Here is a 19,344-nt window from a genome sequence, read left to right on the forward strand (position 1 = left end):
AGCTTTGAGTTTTTGCCTCTGCCACTGCCCGAGCCACAGCACGCCTGGCCTGTCGGTACCCGTCAGCTGCCTCAGGAGTCCCACAGGCCAACATGGACCGGTAGGACTCCTTCTTCAGCTTGACGGCATCCCTTACTTCCGGTGTCCACCACCGGGTTCTGGGATTGCCGCCACGACAAGCACCAGAGACCTTGCGGCCACAGCTCCAAACAGCCGCATCGACAATGGAGGACGAGAACATGGTCCATTCGGACTCAATGTCCCCAGCCTCCCTCGGGAGCTGGGAGAAGCTCTCCCGGAGGTGGGAGTTGAAGACCTCCCTAACAGAGGGTTCAGCCAGACGTTCCCAACAGACTCTCACAGTACGTTTGGGCCTGCCAGGTCTGTCAAGCTTCCCCCTCCGCCAGCGGATCCAACTCACCACCAGGTGGTGATCAATTGACAGCTCAGCCCCTCTCTTCACCCGAGTGTCCAAGACATACGGCCGGAGATCAGATGAAATGACAACAAAGTCGATCATCGACCTCCGGCCTAGGGTGTCCTGGTGCCACGTGCACTTATGGACACGCCTATGCTCGAATATGGTGTTCGTTATGGACAAACTGTGACTAGCACAGAAGTCCAATAACAGAACACCACCAATACTCGGGTTCAGATCGGGGAGGCCGTTCCTCCCAATCACCCCACTCCAGGTGTCACTGTCGCTGCCCACGTGAGCGTTGAAGTCCCCCAGTAGAACAATTTCCCCAGTCGGAGCTCTATCCAGTACCCCCTCCCCCAGGGGCTCCAAGAAGGCTGGGTACTCTACACTGCCATTTGGCCCGTAGGCACAAACAACAGTGAGAGCCCTCCCTCCAACCGGAGAGAGAGGCGACCCTCTCGTTCACCGGAATAAACCCCAACACATGGCGGCTAAGCTGGGGGGCTATGAGCAAGCCCACACCTGCCCGCCGCCTCTCACCGGGGGCAACTGCAGCGTAGTGGAGGGTCCAGCCCCTCTCGAGGAGCTGGGTTCCAGAGCCCAAGCTGTGCGTGGAGGTGAGCCCGACTATTTCTAGCCAGTACCTCTCGACCTCCCGCACAAGCTCAGGCTCCTTCCCCCCCAGCGAGGTGACATTCCATGTCCCCATCGCCAGCCGTTGCGTCCAGAGATCGGGTCGCCGAGGCCCTCGCCTCCGACTGCCACCCAATCCACAAAGCACCAGCCCCTTACGGCTTCCCTTGTGGGTGGTGAGCCCACAGGGGGTTGGACCTACGTCACCAGTTCGGGCTGGGCCCGGCCGGGCCCCGTGGGCAAAGGCCCGGCCACCAGGCGCTCGCTCACGAGCCCCAACCCCAGGCCTGGCTCCAGGGTGGGGCCCCGGCTCCGCCGTACCGGGCGACATCACGGTCCTTGGTATTTTTCTCTTCATAAGGGGGTGTGAACTGCTCTTAGTCTGGCTCATCACCTAGGACCTGTTTGCCATGGGATACCCTAAGAGGGGCAAGATGCCCCCAGCAACATAGCTCCTAGGATCATGTGCGCACACAAACCCCTCCACCACGGTAAGGTGGCAGTTCAAGGAGGGGGTTTTAAAGTACATGTTGCAGTTTTTTTGCACGTAAATAAAGGTGCCAAAATGCACAAGAAAGCATAAAAATAGAGCTTGTTTATCAAAATTTGTACATTTTGTAATGTACAGTATCAAAGTGGGTTTTTTTGTGTACTTTTTGGAGTATTTTGTAAAAACTGAAATTTTAGTTTTACTTTTATTTTGAGGTGTTTTACTTTGCTACATTTTGTACTGAAGTGCCAGGAAATGAGCTTTTGGTGAACTCCGCTGCCAAACCGATGCCAAACCAGCACCCATGAGCCTCGCCGACATTCAACCAATCAGAAAGAGCACAGTGTATGGCCAACGTCATGTTCTCTGTGGGAATCAACATTTTTAATAAGAACTAATCTTTACAGTGATAAACTTGGCTTGATATGTTTGTTACTGAGTGAAGGAGCTGAAGTAATTAATTAGTGACATGGTGAAAATCCATCCAAATCCCAAAACTTTATTATATGGTGACATGTTGGCATGTTAGATTTTAATTTAGATTTTTTTTTTTTTTTTTTAATTTTATTTCAGCTTTTAAATCTTTTTTATTTCATGTTTATAATTTATTTTTTGTATTAATGCATTAATGCACTTCATGATGTCAATCTTATTTTTAATTCCATTTTTAAAAATATGTATGCAATGTTTATTCCATGTTTTGATTTTAATTTGTTAATACACTTTATTTCATAATGCTGATGTGAAATTAAAAAATAATTATTATGACATTCTTTATACAACGTTTTGCCTTGTCTGCATCGCCTGGCAGAGCTCCACCTCGTGCTCCTTGCCAGCCACACAGCTGAAGAAAAGAAAAGTAACTGAGTAACTTTTACACAGAGTAAATATTAAAATAAGTTACTTTGTACTTGAGTAAAACTTCACCACTAAAACTTTCCCTGAAGTCAAATAATTTAGTCCTCTTTGCACCTGTGGCAGAGAGTGAAGGTGAAGGTAAGGGAGAAGTGGATGGAGTTTTGTGAAACGTTTAATATTGAACGTCTCTAAAGATATCATTAACCTTTTTTTGGCTTCATGTTTCATGACTTTTCCTAATTTAAAGGGGACGATTTTTAAAGGCAATAAAATAACAACAGTTTTAAGCAGGAAAAGTCGATAGCTGGTTAATCAGCTGATAGACGATTATATAGCAGGAGGCTTCCTACTAAAATATGAGCAAATAAACTTATCAGACTGAGGGAACCAGAATTAAAGGCTAACAAATGAAACCTGCCTCCAATAAAGGCCTGGTACATCCCAGTCTGTTTGGGGTTGATGACCAGATGTTTAATATGTGAACATCTGCATCTGGTTAAACATGAGAGTTTGAATTTCTGTGTGTTCATGTGTTTAAATTTTGTGTTTTTTTCACCAAATATCCCTTTCCCCTCCTTTGTTTACACTCTCCTTTAGTTTCACTCTCAGTGTCTCAGTCATTTCATTCTGCAGTGAAACTGAAAGTGAGTCGGGCTGTGACTCGACAGGAAACTGGAGGATTTCTTTTAAGTCATGAGACTTTTCACCGCAGTGTGAGAAGGCAGAGCTACGTGATCAACACACTGCACTCTCTCTCAGCTTGACAGCAGCACAGGTTGGTTTTTTCTCAGTCTCCTCAGGTTTTGTAGTAAAACACAGACAGACGTACTGTTGTTTCTATTGTTAGAATTCAGTGTTTTGTCTTCATATTAATGCAGTGATTAATACCTTCAGTCACTGAGGAAATGGGATCATTTCAAACATGAAGAGACACCTGGACACAGCAGATCATTTCTTTAAGCTGCTTCTTTGATTTTCATTTTCAGTGTCAGTGGTGATTTGAAAACTGGTGTGACTTTCACACTTCACTGTAAGAGAAACTTTTTTGTCAGACTTTAATTCATTTGAATCAGTGACTTTTATTAACTTAGCTTTAAGAGTTTATTTGAATTTCTGAATATTTTTACACCTATTTCTCACAGAATGAAACCAAAACTGCAGATGCTTTTATTTTATTTATAAATTGTTATGATAATGTTGGATTTAAGTAATTCCTAAGGAAACATTTTCATGTTAAACCATATATGTTCACTTTCACCAGTGATAATGCACAAAGCCATGATGCTCTCAACTCATTTTGAGCTTAAAGTGTAACAACTCTAAATATTCAACTTTTTCAATCAAGTTATTAAGTCTCAGAGTTATGATTACAGTTTGAGGCAGGGAGGGAAGTTTCTGTCGTTTGGTTTTGTTCGGTGACAGTGATCACTTGGCAATGTGATGTTTGTTATGTTGGCCCTGGTTCACCCTGAAGATACATCAAACTAGAGCTTCATTATTTTTACGTTGTAAATGAATTCCCTTTCTTTACACTGAGTTTGTTTGTCTTTGTGGCTGGTGTGCTGTTTCATGGTTTGGTCTGACAGGGAAAAAGCAAAAAAGCTGGTGATGAAAACAGATTGGACAGACAGATTCAAAGAGCCGGCCTGATGACTGGTTTTACCCCAGAACCTTCAGAAATCATCCTGGAGCAGAGAAGCTGTTGAAGTTGCAGACTGTTCTTCAGCACAGGGACCCGCCCTGTGGTTTCTTTAATGGCCTCACAGGCTGTTAGTGATCGATGAGCCCAGATAATACACAGGGTGTTTTCCCTTTGGTGTGCAAAGGGAAAGAGCACAGGACAGGAAAAGGGGAAAAAATACAAAATAAATGCAAAATAATGCTAACAGCTGATACTAATCCTGCCTTAGTTGCCACCACCACTACTACTGCTACTAACAGTAATAAGAAGAGCTGAGGGGGGTCTTATTTTTAGGTTATATTTATGTTATATATATGTTATATTTGCTGTTTTGTTTGTTTCTCCTGCCTTTTTCTCTCTTTCAATGTCTTTATCCTTCAGTGTCCTTCTGTTTTGCAGAACATTGCATGTTTTCCTGTTTTCACTTTCTCTTGGTTTTACCTTCATGTTGTGTTGCTCTTGTTTGTTTCCTGTTGTCATTTTCCTTTCTGATAATTCTGCTTTTGCTCTGTCTGTTTCTCTGTCTCTCTATGTGAGCTCTGTTTTTAAAGGTGCCATACACGTAAAGATTATAATTATTATCGTTATATTTTGTGTTTATTTGACCAGACATCCCTTTCCCCTCCTTTGTTTACACTCTCCTTTAGTTTCACTCTCAGTGTCTCAGTCATTTCATTCTGCAGTGAAACTGAAAGTGAGTCGGGCTGTGACTTGACAATAACCTGGAGGATTTCTTGTAAGTCACAAGACTTTTCACCGCAGTGTGAGAAGGCAGAGCTACATGATCAACACCCTGCACTCTCTCTCAGCTTGACAGCAGCACAGATTGTTTTTTTCTCTTTTTGTTCTCCTCAGATTTTGTAGTAAAACACAGACAGACGTACTGTTGTTTCCGTTGTTAGAATTCAGTGTTTTGTCTTCATATTAATGCAGTGATTAATACCTTCAGTCACTGAGGAAATGGGATCATTTCAAACATGAAGAGACACCTGGACACAGCAGATCATTTCTTTAAGCTGCTTCTTTGATTTTCATTTTCAGTGTCGGTGGTGATTTGAAAACTGGTGTGACTTTCCAACTTCACTGTAATAGAAACTTTAGACTTTAATTCATTTGAATCAGTGACTTTTATTAACTTAGCTTTTAAGAGTTGATTTGAATTTCTGAATATTTTTACTCCAATTTTTCACAGAAACCAAAACTGCAGATGCTTTTATTTTACATATTGTTTTTATAATGTTGGATTTAACTAATTCCTAAAGAAACATTTTCATGTTGTACCATATATATTCACTTTCTCCAGTGATAATGTACAAAGCCATGATACTCTCAGCTCATTTTGAGCTTAAAGTGTAATACAACTTGACATATTCAACTTTTTCAATCAAGTTATTAAATCTCAGAGTTATGTTTACAGTTTGAGGCAATGAATAAATTGTTCATTCAACTATAAGATCTAAGTTGATCTAATGTGTTATTTTCTAGCAATGGGAGGTTCTTCTTCCAAACCTGGTAAGACACAACATTTTAAAACTTAGTGCTGATTAACTGATCCCTCAGAGAATGACAAGTGCCTGCATGATGTCTCTGTGAAACACTGCTGACGTCTTAACCAACATGTGCAATTTGCTTTTCAGAGCTATGGAGGAAAGTACCATGGGAGTAAGTACCAAACTAACGTCTGTGTGGTGTCATGGTTGTTCTTAATGTTGTTTTCTCTACAAAAACACAGAAATTGTGCAACATGATTTTTATGTCTCTGCACCAGCGATCATGGCCTAAAATGTTATGTTTTCAGGTTTCAGGTTCATGAACACAATATCTCAGGAATGCCTTGTGGGAATATCTTCAAATTTGGCACAAATGTTTGTGTGGACTGAGAGATGAACTGATTAAGATTCATTCAAATGTCAAATAGGATAAAATGATGAAGTCATGACATTTTATATCCAAAAGGGCGAATGTCACCTTCACTGACATCAAAAACACTATTCAACACCAAGACTCAGCATTTTGGCTTGACTTCCTCTCCCTGATGGCAGCAGGACAGGGGGCCTCCTGCTCCTCACTGGTTTTTCTGATATTGAGCTTCAGGTGTTCATCATTGCACCATGTAACCAAACTATCAGTCCTTTGGGGCTGTAGCCAACCACAGACAATCTAGGTCGACTGTAATTTGACCTCCTCCAGATCAGTAGAAAAAAACAAAACAACAATGTCTGCATGCCATAACGTGCACCGTGACTAATTTAGTTCATCTAGAGCACAATGCACCAAGTGCACGTTAGCTTACCTGGTGCCTTAAATAAATTGTAAATAAACATAAAAAACACACTGTAACATAATGACTCATTTTTAACCTAATTATTTTATACTGACATGATGGTCAATATTTACCCCTGGCTTGCAGTGATACTCGCTCTTACTCCATCAGGTCCCTTCTGGCCCCTGAAAATGACCCTTCTGCTTATTAAAGTAACATCAGCGACTGTCTGACCAGTTTGGATCAGACAAGAGCATATCAACCAACCCAGCAGAAGACTACAGTCCTCTGTCCTCCTCTGCAAAAATAGCCTCTAAGTGAAGACAGCATGCTTAACACAGGAAATCATTCACTGGAATCATACATGTCAATATAATGATAACTTCCATCTTGTCAAAAACTTATTCTTTAAAGTGTAATTCCTTTAAAATCTAAACTAAGCTGATGTGATGAATGATGATGAAGTCTTTTCTTTGTTGAACAGACACAAAGACACAGAGCTGCAGTACATGAGGGATTACAAACCCCACAGAGAAGACGTCCAGCATCTGAGAGTCCTGGTTCATGGTCCAGTTGGAGCTGGAAAATCCAGTTTCATCAACTCTGTCAACAGTGTCCTACGAGGCAAAATCACAGGCAGACCTTTGGCCGAGGCAAATGCCAGTGAAAGTTTCACCAAGAAGGTATGAATACCTTTTATTGTACAGATAAACTAAGCAACAGCCACATCTCTGAAGTAGAAACCAAGTATAGCTACACTCAGGGCCGTAACCAGGGTTTTGAAACTGGGGAGGTCCAAATCATACGAGCGTGCGAAGCGCGCAAGCAAAAACATTTTGAGCACTTATTTATGAATAAAACGCATAAATAGTGTTTTAAATTATACATTCAGATCACATAATGTTGTAGACTGGATCTTTGATTAACCATTAACATAGTATGTAGTATGTATGTAGGCTATGTCACTCGAGTCGACAGTAGGATTGGATAGAAACAGGAGAGTGTCCAGGGCTTTAACCATCACAGCCCAACTGCAGAAATGTGAGAACAGTGGTTTAAACCAGGCAGTGAGAGAAAAATGCACATGTTCTGGCCATGCTGCCATCGTTCACAAGAGAAATAACTCTGATGTGTGAACAGGCTTCAGCTAGTTGTTCCAAGTTAAAACACCTAACTAGCTATCAGTGACCACATTTGTATTAGTCTGGTTTATTAATAATAATTAGGTGTAGTCTGACTTATTTGAGAAAAGGAACAGCACAGCAATATTTTTATTAGGACCCAGGATGACGAAGCCAAATGTGACTTCACCATTCTGCCAAAACGTTGCGTTAGCCCAGCATTGAGGCTAGCTACTGTAGCTAGCTATCTATTTAACACCACATTAGCTATCAGCATCGCGGCTAACGTTAGCCGCCGAAGTAACGTGGGTAACATTATTGGTACATTTAGCTTAGCTAGCTAACTAGCTAGCTAGCTAGCTAACGTCACGTTAGCCCAGCATCGGGGCTAGCCAGCTAAGCTAAATGTACCCATAACGTTACCTCAGCGGCTGTCTACCATAACGTTAGCCCCGATGCTGATAACATGGTAGCTAGCTACTAGCTAACGTTACATTATAAAACGGGTGCTTCCCATCCTTAAATGTGATTGGCTGAGCTGCGTTCCATGCCGTTTTTTCTTGTGTGTTTATTTTATGGGCAATATGTAGGTTAAGCGTTTTATAAAAGCAATAAGCCCCTTGAAGCCGTGAGTTACAGTACCAAGCCATGAGTTACTCCGCTGTGCGTCGTGCCTTAGAACGCCCCTCAGCTGTTGTAAAATCACTGTAACCCACGGCTTCTCGGGGCTTTTTGCTTAATTACACTAGCTAACGTGAGCTAACGTTACTGTTTTCTTTTAGTTTCAACAAAGCTACATCATGACAGATGCACGAATTCTGGCGAATATTTTCCTTCATTACCTCTCATTTAAGCGATTTAACTCCGAATGTCAGTGGAGGCTGCATGGAACAAGGCAACTGCATTGCACTGCATTGTTTGACTGAGCTTGACACAGCAGGTGAGGCAGCAGCATGCGCGCTCCGGTTTCTCTTTCCCAAAACCAAACACGTCCAAACTAGTTTGTTGTAGTAGGCTAGTCTAGTGACCTAATATGCCGAATTTGAACTCCTGATTGTAGGCTGTTACGGTTTGTTAATATCATCTGTGATTTTTTATGAATTAGATTTTCAAATAATTTGGTAAAATTATATTTCTATAAAAATTTGGAGGAAATAATTGGGGAGGTCCTGACCTCATAGCTCTGTACGGCACTGGCTACACTGCATCACCCAACTGCAGCAGAACCTTGATTATCCAAACCTGTCAGGAATGAAGGTGTTCTCAATAGCTGAAACTTCAGATAATTAAAATATGTACAAAAATACACCAGACCATTTGGAGGGAAAAAATCTATTTAATGAAATAGATTATCAACGAGTTTGCAAAAACCTTTGTGCTACAAATAAACTTTAAAACACAGGAGAAACATTTAGGCCTAATAGTAAGATTACAGTTGTTTATGAGCTCTTTGTGACGGTAAGACACACACACACGCACACAAAACTAGACTTTGTAAAGTTTCTGAAGAAACTTTGATGTGCTTGCCTTGCAAGCGCCTGGACATGTGCTAAACCACCAGCCCTATGCTGTTTGTGGGTTGTGTAGTGTTGTTGCTCTTGCCCAGACGGGGAGTTGAACCCTGGTCTCCTGCATGGCAGGCAGAGACACTATCCACTGTGCTACTGGGGCTTGTGTGGGCGGAGCCAGAAATGAGGCTCTACAAAGCACACAGCATTTCTCAATGATAGTAAGTCCGAGCAGAAAATAAAATGTACCATGAGAAAGGCAAGGCTTTGGGCTTTCAAACTGTGTCAAAATTATTTTCCAACTCCCGAAAATGCCCACCTTAGAGCGAGTTGGAAAAGTGTGTCATTCTGCTTCTCTCCCGAGACTTTGCATTCCAGATATAATGGGAGTCTATGGGGGAGAGAGCTGGCACTCCTGCCTCGTTAAGGGTCACAGTTTAAAAAGTTGAAGCTACTTTGCTTTTGTATTTACATTTTTCAAAGCAGAACTAGTTTTCCTACTACTTTCCAAGAAATTATGCATGTGGAGTGAAAATTGTGGCCAGGAGAGCAAGTTAAAGACAAAGTTTTAGGCAATTTTTCAGGGCTGCTCCACTCTAGCCCTCAGGAATGCCACTCTAGCTCACGCAATACACACTCATTCAAAAGTCAGAGGCGGCTCAAAAATAACTCCAAACTTAAACTGTGTTTTATGGCAAACTAAAACAGACATGAAAAATTGAACATGACACATGTTGACACACATAAAGTTGAACATCTGCTGAGTCGTTTAAGCTTTGAATGGAGTCTGTGAGCCAAAGAATGAGGGAGCTGTGAGGCTTTGAAAATGCGTGGGTCTCGGCCGGCTCCCCATTATTTTTCAATGAGGGCAAAATCGCGATTTTAAAATTAAATTATAAAAAATTGCAAAGTTCGATCGGTTTGAAAATTGACACACTGATTCTTCTCCACAAGATGCACGTTTTTTGTATTTGGTGCGTGGATGCAGGTCCAAAGCTCTGGGCCCTGGAGCCTTCCAAAGTTTTGGCCATTCATTTCCTATGGCCGAAATTTTCGGGAAAATTGGAATTTTGAGAATTCCGTGAGTCGGATTCCTTATAAAAGTAATAGCACACTTCTCCCAATGGGGCAACACATTTTCCCAATTCATTGTGTGGGCCTAAAACCAAAGCTGTAGGAGGAGTAGCGCGCTGAAAAAAGGTGGAATAATAATAATATTAAAAAGAAGAAATATGCAAGATTTTAAGATGTGTTGCCTTTTCAAGGCAAGCACATAATAACCAATGAATACCTGAACGATTTGCTGGAGGACAAAACTGTAACAACACAACACACACAGATCAGCAGGATGCTGTGCTGAAGGCTACAGCAGAGTGGGGCACAGCTTGGAGTGGGAAGGAGAAAAAAACAAAAATGGAAATGGTCATTGTGGTTGACCAGTCATTCTGTGACACTGGGGGTTAGATAATCAAGGAGATACTGTAGTCGCAGTACTACAGTAGGGGACATTTTGAAAATTAAAAAAAAAAAAAAAAATGTCCAAGCCCACCAGATGATAGCATTATCATAACATCAGCACTGTCATCCCTGTGTTTTATAGTATAAAACCTACAAAATCCAAAAAGGACAGCCTGGAAACTTTTACCATTTTGTCTTCAATGACACTATGGGTGTTGAGATGGAGGAGGACGGAGGAGTCCATCCAGAAGACATCATACTGGCCATGAAGGGACACATGAGAGACGGTTACAGGGTAAAATGAACACATTGCAGCTTTGGGATGAAAGCCTCTTTGCTGACAGAAATATATTTAGCAAAAATTCTTTTTACATAATTACTAAAATTGATTTTGCATTGTTTTCTAGTTCAAACCTGGATCTAAACTGTCAGAGGACAATCAGTTTTACAACGCAGAACCAACTCTAAATGACAAAGTTCAGGTTCTGGTGTGTGTTGTACCTGCTGACAAAATACCTCTACTGACTGACGGCTGTGTGAAGAAGATAAAGGACATCAGGGAGATGGCCAGTGAGCTGGGTAAGAGCAAACATCAGGATGTTCATAAGTTTGTGTGTCAAGCTGTGGTGCCACATTGAGATTAGTCAGTGTTACCTTGAAAACTGTATTCTTAAAGGACTGAACAGTTTCCTGTTGTGTATCTGCAGAAATTCCCCAGCTGGCCATCATCACCAAAATTGATTTAGCCTGCCCACAGATCCAGAAAGATCTGAAGAATGTCTATCTGAGCAAAAAGCTGAAGGAGACAGTGAGTTTCTACTAGTAGTTTTACAATAGACTGTATCCAGATTTTATAATCTTATTCACTGCTCAAAAAAATTAAGGGAACACTTACATCACACATCAGATCTTGTTGAATGAATTATTCAAGTTGAAAATCTTTATCAATAACTTTTTATTATATTAAATTGTGTTATTTTATTATTTTTTGTCTTTAATATTGCTATTATTATCTTTTTTATTCATATTGTATTAGTGTTATGGCATTATCGTAATTATCACAATAAATAACAAAGACTTGTACTCAGCAATGCAAGGTACTCAGGTGTCCCTTGAAATTAGGATCTTGATCTCAGTGGGACTTATTTCATTAAATACAGCTTGTTATTATTATTACTATTATTATTATCTGAGCAAAAACAAATTTTGAAGTCAGCTGTTCCTTTTGTTACTTTCATCTTAGATGGAGCAGTTCAGTCAGTTGGTGGGAATTCCAATGAGCTACATCTTTCCTGTGAAGAACTACGATGAAGAAATCAACATAAAGGATGATGTTGATTCTCTGATTCTTAGCGCCCTGAGACAGATCATCGACTTTGGAGAAGAGTTCATCAACGACATGGAAACCTAAGTCACTTTCATTTGGCTTTCAGAGATGTTCATGGCATTGTAGAAACAACATAATCCTGCTGACATGAATGAATGGATTTGCTAACAAAATTAACTCAAAATGTTTTTGTAACAAGATTCTACATGTTGAAGGTACAATAATTTTTTGCTCTTTTGCATTTTTATTGACTGTAGTGACTGTAGCGCCTTCGGCATGTGTTTCAAGAGATTCTCTTTGGGAAAATATTTGAAAACTTACATTTTGGCTTATCTTGCAATAGCAGGTAAACTGAGAAAAGCTACCAGCCAGAAATATTTGTTACCAATCATAAAACCACATTACATATTTTTTACAGGCTGTGCTTTGAGCTTCATGTTTTATTCAGGATGTCAGTGCTTCTCTTCTACCATGAACACTGATCTCTGCGACTTTTCTCTTCAGCTTCATGTTTTCTTGTTGGAGGCTTAACGCTGGAAATATGTCACCATATCGCTAACAACGTGTAAAGCAGACGTTTCTTAAAGCAAAATCACAGACATGTAGAAAGCGCCAGATAGTAGTAAGCAGCTTTGAGTTGATTGGCTGATGTCTCGATAGGTACGGTGGACAGTGAGGGTCACATCAGAACAAGAGAGGCACAGGGATTAAGAAAAAAATAACTTTTTGTTGAAAAGGAACACCTGTGTGTGTGTGTGTGTGTGTGAAAAAAAATAAATATCAATACATGAATCAAAAGCTAGAAAAACATTTTCTGTCATATCTGAGGAGAAACGTGTTCTGATCTGAGTGGATAACATCTTTACAGCCCATAATGTGAAATTTCCCCACCGTGGGACTAATAAAGGAATATCTTATCTTAATGCCTCCATATCGAAGGCTGCAACAACAGCCCTTCACTTGGTTTTATTTTATTCACTCTAAAATTCAAACGCTTATTTGCCGTAAACAATTTTTTTAAATGGTGCAACAATTTGTGTGCTCAGTGCTCCTGGTGGGCTGAGGGGGACACACAGCCGGGACGCAACAGGGAGTTATTTGAGGTTAACATGCTTAGTGAGGCAGTGTATATGTATTATATTATTATATTATATATGTATTATATATGTATTGTATGCATGTAATGTATGTACAAGTTCAGAGAGTGTGCACAGCTGTGGCAGCATGCTGTCGAGTACAGACAACATCACATCCACAGCCTATGAACCTACACAAATCTACAGGTAACAACACTGAAACAATAAAGGCTGTTGAGACCAAATCATCTCTGTGAATGGTTCATGTTACTTGTTGTGTATTCTTGCTGGTGTCATTATTGTTATTATTATTTTTGGTTTTGACTTTTTGCATGGCATGATTTTGTTAGTTTTTGTTCTGTTTTGATTTTTTTTTTTTTTTTTTTGTCTTGTGGCTGTTACTGTTGTATGTGTTACTGTGGAGGATTGTGTATTTGTTACATGTTGCCACCACCTATTCATTCCATTTACACTTTACAAAAATAAAAATTAAAAAAAGGAAAAAAGGAAATAGAAAGGGAAAAAAGAAAAAGAAGAAAAAGACAAAGGGAAAAGCAGAAAAGTTTTATATATAAAAAGAAAGAAAAGAGCAGAAAGAAAAAGAGAAGAAAAAGAAAGAGTTGCAAGAGTTCACATTTAAGACCTAAAGGACTGTGAGACAACAAGTAAAATAGGTCAAATAAATCATAAAAACAGGCAGGTAGATAAAGAGAACAATACAGAAGGACAATGCCACCAGAGATGGCCCACAGTCATCTGAAAGGATACAAGAAAAATATAAAAGTGAAAACATTTGCTCTAAAGTCATAGATAAAAATAGACTTCTAAGAGTGCAAGATAAGCGAGTACTCATGTTTGGCACACTTTTAAAAGTATTATAATTTATATAGTATTATAATATTTAATTTTGAAAAAAAAAAAAGTGCGTTAAATTACAAAATCTGAAGGTATATCATTATAGGCCAAGGTCTTGGCTGTTCAGCAATGTACCGGTGCAACCTCCTCATTTTGCATTTTTTTCATAAAATAGGTTTTTCCAGTTATTAGGCTACTTTGTTTTTGTCAACACCGTCACCGTAATGTTTTTTTTTTTTTTTTATTTGAAAAACAGATTTTTGTATTAAAGAGACTATTACTTTAATAACTCAACAGCACCAAAGAAACATATTGTAAGCATATTCATTTAAAACCAATATAACTGCCTCTGACGGTGGTGACACTAATCTGACGGTGGTGACAGTGGCCTCATTACAACATACATTTCCAAAATTTAAACCACTCAAGTCAATGGCTTCTTGCTTAACAACTTTATTTAACTATTTGGTACAAAAAATAAGAATCCTGAGCTCTGTTATAAGCATTTTTCAGACTTCAGTCATCACCGTCACACAGAAAACCTGACGGTGGTGACGTCTGACGGTGGTGACAAAAACCTGCTCTTTCACATGATAAGCAGGAGTTGTTCACATTAGCCAGCTTGTTTTCGCCCTGTTGCTACCTGCATCAGACCTCTTCTTAAAAAGTATACATTTATTCCATAATCTAATTTAATATTTTTTATATAGAAGTGACGGTGTTGACATGTTATGGTTGTGACAGTAGCAGTGTCCAAAAATATGAAGAGATTTACGAGAAAATAGAAAACTTCTAGGAGCCTGAGCGGTCTTGAAGCATGAAGTAGAGCTGAAGGTTTGAAAAGGGCTCCTCAGGAATGTAATTGACCTTGTAGCTTTTTTATTATTATTTTTTAAATAAATATCTGACGGTGGTGACGAATATCTGGGACACATTTTGAGCAACCACAAAATAATAGTAAATATTGTTCAAAACCCATCGTTTGTAGTTTTTAATACATATTATGATGTACTCTTTATTCAATTAAATTATTACTTTTTGTTGTTTTAATCAAGTTGAAATGATGATCTCCTATCCGAGGACAGCTGGTTTTGTAGGCCATGGGCCAACATATAATCATTAAATTAATACAAATTAAAAATAAACCTATAAAAGAACCTTACAAATGTGCAAAGGACCCCCTGATTATGCCCTTGATTCTTTTTTTCATTAAAATGTTGTAAATTTCAGCAGAAATAGCATTTTTCTTAGTGGGACATGATTTATCCAAATTCTCAAGAATCAGTGATTAATGTTTATGACATCTGAAAATCTATACTGACCACAAGTATTGAATAATTCTGTAATGTTGTAAGTTAAAGGCAACTAAAGAAAGACAAGCAGGCAATTTAACAGAGTTCTCATCTTTAGTGCAACTGTGCATCATACTGTACATCAACAACATACAGAAACATAAATAAAATAAAAATATAATAAATGTTTGACACTAAATACATAAATCAGGGGCGCCGCCAGGAATTTTGGGCCCCATGAAAAAAAAATACATATATATTTACATGATGATTGTTTAATAATTTTATATTAGTTTTTACCTATTTTTTGGGCCCCCTGTCAGGCAAGGGCCCTTGGAATTGTCCTAACTTTTCCCCCGTATACGGCGCCCCTGACCTAAATACAAACTAGTGTCCATTGCCTTGCTCTTATTTGAAAAAAATCTCTGTGTTGTTGAGGCTCTACAGTTCTATCACCATGACATTTTAAATCATGGTTAGTAAAAATGCATAATTCCTGCTTCCCTAGAGACAACAGGCCAATGTGCCTGATAAAAGCTCTCATTTCAAAGAAGCATGCTGAAGTATAGTTCTAACTGCCACCTGACAAAATAAACAGTGAAGAAAAACATCAATAGCTTAATTGACTAATTATTGTTATCACCATTATTATCAACTCCACATCAGCAATATAATAGATAAAGTGGGCCTATTTTCTTTAAGTAACTTCTACTTTGACTTCTAAAAAAACTTCTTATGTCCACTTTTGTTTTTTGGGGACCCAATCTGGCTGTGTCTTATTACCAAACACACACGCGCGCGCACACACACACACACACACAGAGAGAGAGAGAGAGAGAGAGAGAGAGAGAGAGAGAGAGAGAGAGAGAGATACAGATGTGAATGTAAATGCAGCCACTGATGTTAAACTCCGTCCAGCTGACGTGACTCAGGCAGAACAGACGAGTGTGTGTGTGTGTGTGTGTGTGTGGGTGTTATATTTGCTTTTTTGTTTGTTTCTCTTTCAATGTCTTTATCCTTCAGTGTCCTTCTGTTTGCATGTTTTCCTGTTTTCACTTTCTCTTGATTTTGTTGTTGTTTGTTTCCTGGTGCCATATGCATAAAGATTATTATTATTATTATTGTTGTTGTTGTTGTTGTTACTATTATTATTATTATTATTATTATTATTATTATTGTCATTATAATTACTACTATTATATGTTGTGTTTATTTGACCAGATGTCCCTTTCCCCTCCTTTGTTTACACTCTCCTTTAGTTTCACTCTCAGTGTCTCAGTCATTTCATTCTGCAGTGAAACTGAAAGTGAGTCGGGCTGTGACCCAACAGGAAACTGGAGGATTTCCTGTAAATCACGTGGCTTTTCACCGCAGTGTGAGAGGGCAGATCAAAACATGATCAAAACTTTGTTTCCACCACACACTGCACTCTCTCCCGGCTCGACAGCAGCACAGGTTGGTTTTTTCTCAGTTTGTTCTCCTCAGGTTTTGTAGTAAAACACAGACAGACGTACTGTTGTTTCTATTGTTAGAATTCAGTGTTTTGTCTTCATATTAATGCAGTGATTAATACCTTCAGTCACTGAGGAAATGGGATCATTTCAAACGTGAAGAGACACCTGGACACAGCAGATCATTTCTTTAAGCTGCTTCTTTGATTTTCATTTTCAGTGTCCGTGGTGATTTGAAAACTGGTGTGACTTTCAAACTTCACTGTAAGAGAAACTTTTTTTTTTTTTTTATCAGACTTTAATTCATTTGAATCCATAGCATTTATTAACTTAGCTTTAAGAGTTCATTTGAATTTCTGAATATTTTTCCAATTTCTCACAGAATGAAACCAAAACTACAGATGCTTTTATTTTATTTATAAATTGTTATTATAATGTTGGATTTAATTAAAGAAACATTTTCATGTTGTACCATATATATTCACTTTCACCAATGATAATGCACAGAGCCATGATTCTCTCAACTCATTTTGAGCTTAAAGTGTAATACAACTTGAAATATTCAACTTTTTCAATCAAGTTTTTAAGTCTCAGAGTTATGTTTACAGTTTGATTTTAGGCAATGAATAAATTGTTCCTTAAACTGTAAAATCTAACTTTTACGTGTTATTTTCTAGTAATGAGAGATTCATCTTCCAAACATGCATCCCCACCACCATCTCCTAGTAAGACACAACATTTTAAAACTCAGTGTTGATGAAATGATCACACAGAGAATAACAAGTGCCTGCATGATGTCTCTGTGACACACTGCTGACGTCTTAACCAACATGTGGAATTTGTTTCTCAGCTATTAGGAGCTCTCTGTGTTTTAGTCTTTTCAAAATGACAGAAACTGTGCAACACGGTGTTTAGTGACTGTTTCTCCGGACGTACATGAGACCGCAGGGGTGTTTCAGCGTCTTTAATAAAGTGGTTTACAAACTGATTTAGGGGCTTGGATAGTGAGTTGAGTTGGGCTTCATAAACTCTTTGGAAAGAAGACAGGAGGAACACGATGCTGTATTTTCATAAATTCATGATGACTCTTAGTTATCCATGTGTTCTCCACTGCATTGTTCAAAAATTCATCCCTCTCTCCCATGTACGTCTCCACATTGCTCAGCTGTCTTTTGTGTTTTTTATTGCCACAGCTCCTCCTTTATCAACTGGTTTTACCACAATTTTAGGATTAATCTGAAATTCATTCAGGGCTTTCCTTTCTGATACACTTATATTACAATTCTTCAACCTGTTTGTGGATTTGACAGTCACTTCCATGTCTTTTTCAGCTAAAAGGATACAGACCAAACCACTTTGAGGCATTAGCACTGCTTGCATTGTGTTTATATTATTCAACCTTATGGATGGAGGGGTATTGTGTAAAAATTACCAGTGTAGACTTACCGTTCCCTTCAGGTACTTGCTCAGATAGACGTTCTTCAGATCTTTATGGATCTCTGGGCAGGCTATATCAATTCTGGTGATGACAGCCAGCTGGGGAATTCCTGCAGATACACAACAGGAAACTGTTCAGTCCTTTAAGAATACAGTTTTCAAGGTAACACTGACTAATCTCAATGTGGCACCACAGCTTTATACACAAACTAATGAACATCCTGATGTTTGCTCTTATCCAGGTCACTGGCTGTCCTTCTGATGTGCCTTATCTTCCTCACAGAGTCCAAAGACAGAACATTTATGTGGATAGCATGTACAACACATACCAGAACATGAACTTTGTCATTTAGAGTTGGTTCTGCGTTGTAATACTGACTGTCCTCTGACAGTTTAGATCCACGGTTGAACTACAAAACGATGCAAAATCAATCAATCAATGATGTAAACAGAATTTTTGCTAAATATATTTCTGTCAGCAAAGAGGCTTTCATTCCAAAGCTGGAAGCTTTGGAATGAAAGCTGGACCTGTAGGACTCCTTCTTCAGCTTGACGGCATCCCTTACTTCCAGTGTCCACCACCGGGTTCTGGGATTGCCGCCACGACAGGCACAAGAGACCTTGCGGCCACAGCTCCGAACAGCTGTGTCGAGAGGCCGAGAACATGGTCCATTTGGACTCAATGTCCCCAGCCTTCCTCGGGAGCCGGGAGAAGCTCTCCCGGAGGTGGGAGTTGAAGACCTCCCCAACAGAGGGTTCGGCCAGATGTTCCCAACAGACCCTCACAATACATTTGAGTCCTGTTAGGAAGTCACAGGATTTCATCGCTGCTTTTCGCGGATGATGTTGTCCTTTTGGCTCCCTCGAAACGGGACCCTCAGCAGGCACTGGGGCAGTTCGCAGCCGAGTGTGAAGCAGCTGGGATGAGAATCAGCACCTCCAAGTCTGAGGCCATGGTTCTCGACCGGAAAAGGGTGGCATGGAAGTCTGGGCGTCTCTGCTCAGACTGCTGCCCCCACGACCCAGCCCTGGATAAGCGTCAGATGACGAGACGAGACGAGAAAATGGCTCTAGACCGTGTTACCCTCAGTATTTTATAGATAACAACATTAAAAAGGACAATATTGATGATATAGTTAATAGTTTTAATCGTTTTGGACCAAATCTGGCAGAAAAAATCCCTGATCCATTGTCGTCTCAGGATTGGAATGATAATCTTATAGATAGAAACCAAAGCTCAATGTTCCTCACAGCAGTGGAAGAAAAAGAAATAATTGGTATTGTAAATAAATGTAAACATAAAACATCTACTGACTGTAATAACATTGATATTATAATTGTGAAAAGGGTCATAGAAGGGATTTCAAAACCACTGACTTTCATCTGTAGCTTATCATTCCAAACTGGTAAATTTCCAAACAAAATGAAAATAGCTAAAGTTGTGCTGCTGTTTAAAACTGGGGATAGACACCA

The 19,344-nt window shown here is 39.6% G+C and overlaps 2 protein-coding genes across 2 annotated transcripts in view; both read left to right on the top strand.

Moving 5' to 3' along the window:
* The first annotated feature begins 3,095 nt into the window (after positions 1–3,095).
* LOC115362188 (interferon-induced protein 44-like) lies at positions 3,096–11,938 on the top strand. Its single transcript, XM_030056024.1, has 6 exons — positions 3,096–3,115; positions 6,831–7,029; positions 10,576–10,728; positions 10,841–11,012; positions 11,141–11,241; positions 11,677–11,938. Exons 1-6 carry the CDS (start codon positions 3,096–3,098, stop codon positions 11,842–11,844), a joined length of 813 nt encoding a protein of 270 aa, XP_029911884.1. The 3' UTR covers positions 11,845–11,938.
* A 5,175-nt stretch (positions 11,939–17,113) lies between these two features.
* Positions 17,114–19,344, top strand: part of LOC115362189 (interferon-induced protein 44-like) — a 166,062-nt gene continuing 163,831 nt past the window's right edge. Inside the window, exon 1 of the mRNA XM_030056025.1 lies at positions 17,114–17,159. Within this exon, the coding sequence (XP_029911885.1) occupies positions 17,114–17,159 (46 nt within the window). The remainder of the gene's footprint in view (positions 17,160–19,344) is intronic.

The sequence above is a fragment of the Myripristis murdjan genome, chromosome 7 (assembly GCF_902150065.1).
Source record: "Myripristis murdjan chromosome 7, fMyrMur1.1, whole genome shotgun sequence".
NCBI classification, from domain to species: domain Eukaryota; kingdom Metazoa; phylum Chordata; class Actinopteri; order Holocentriformes; family Holocentridae; genus Myripristis; species Myripristis murdjan.

What these genes read in the sequence shown, in the direction of transcription:
- LOC115362188 (XM_030056024.1), top strand. Translation starts at nt 3,096, where the DNA reads ATGAGACTTTTCACCGCAGT. An exon ending in ATGAGACTTTTCACCGCAGT is followed by an intron (nt 3,116 to 6,830) that starts GTGAGAAGGCAG and finishes TTTGTTGAACAG; the next exon opens with ACACAAAGACACAGAGCTGC. An exon ending in GGAGATGGCCAGTGAGCTGG is followed by an intron (nt 11,013 to 11,140) that starts GTAAGAGCAAAC and finishes GTGTATCTGCAG; the next exon opens with AAATTCCCCAGCTGGCCATC.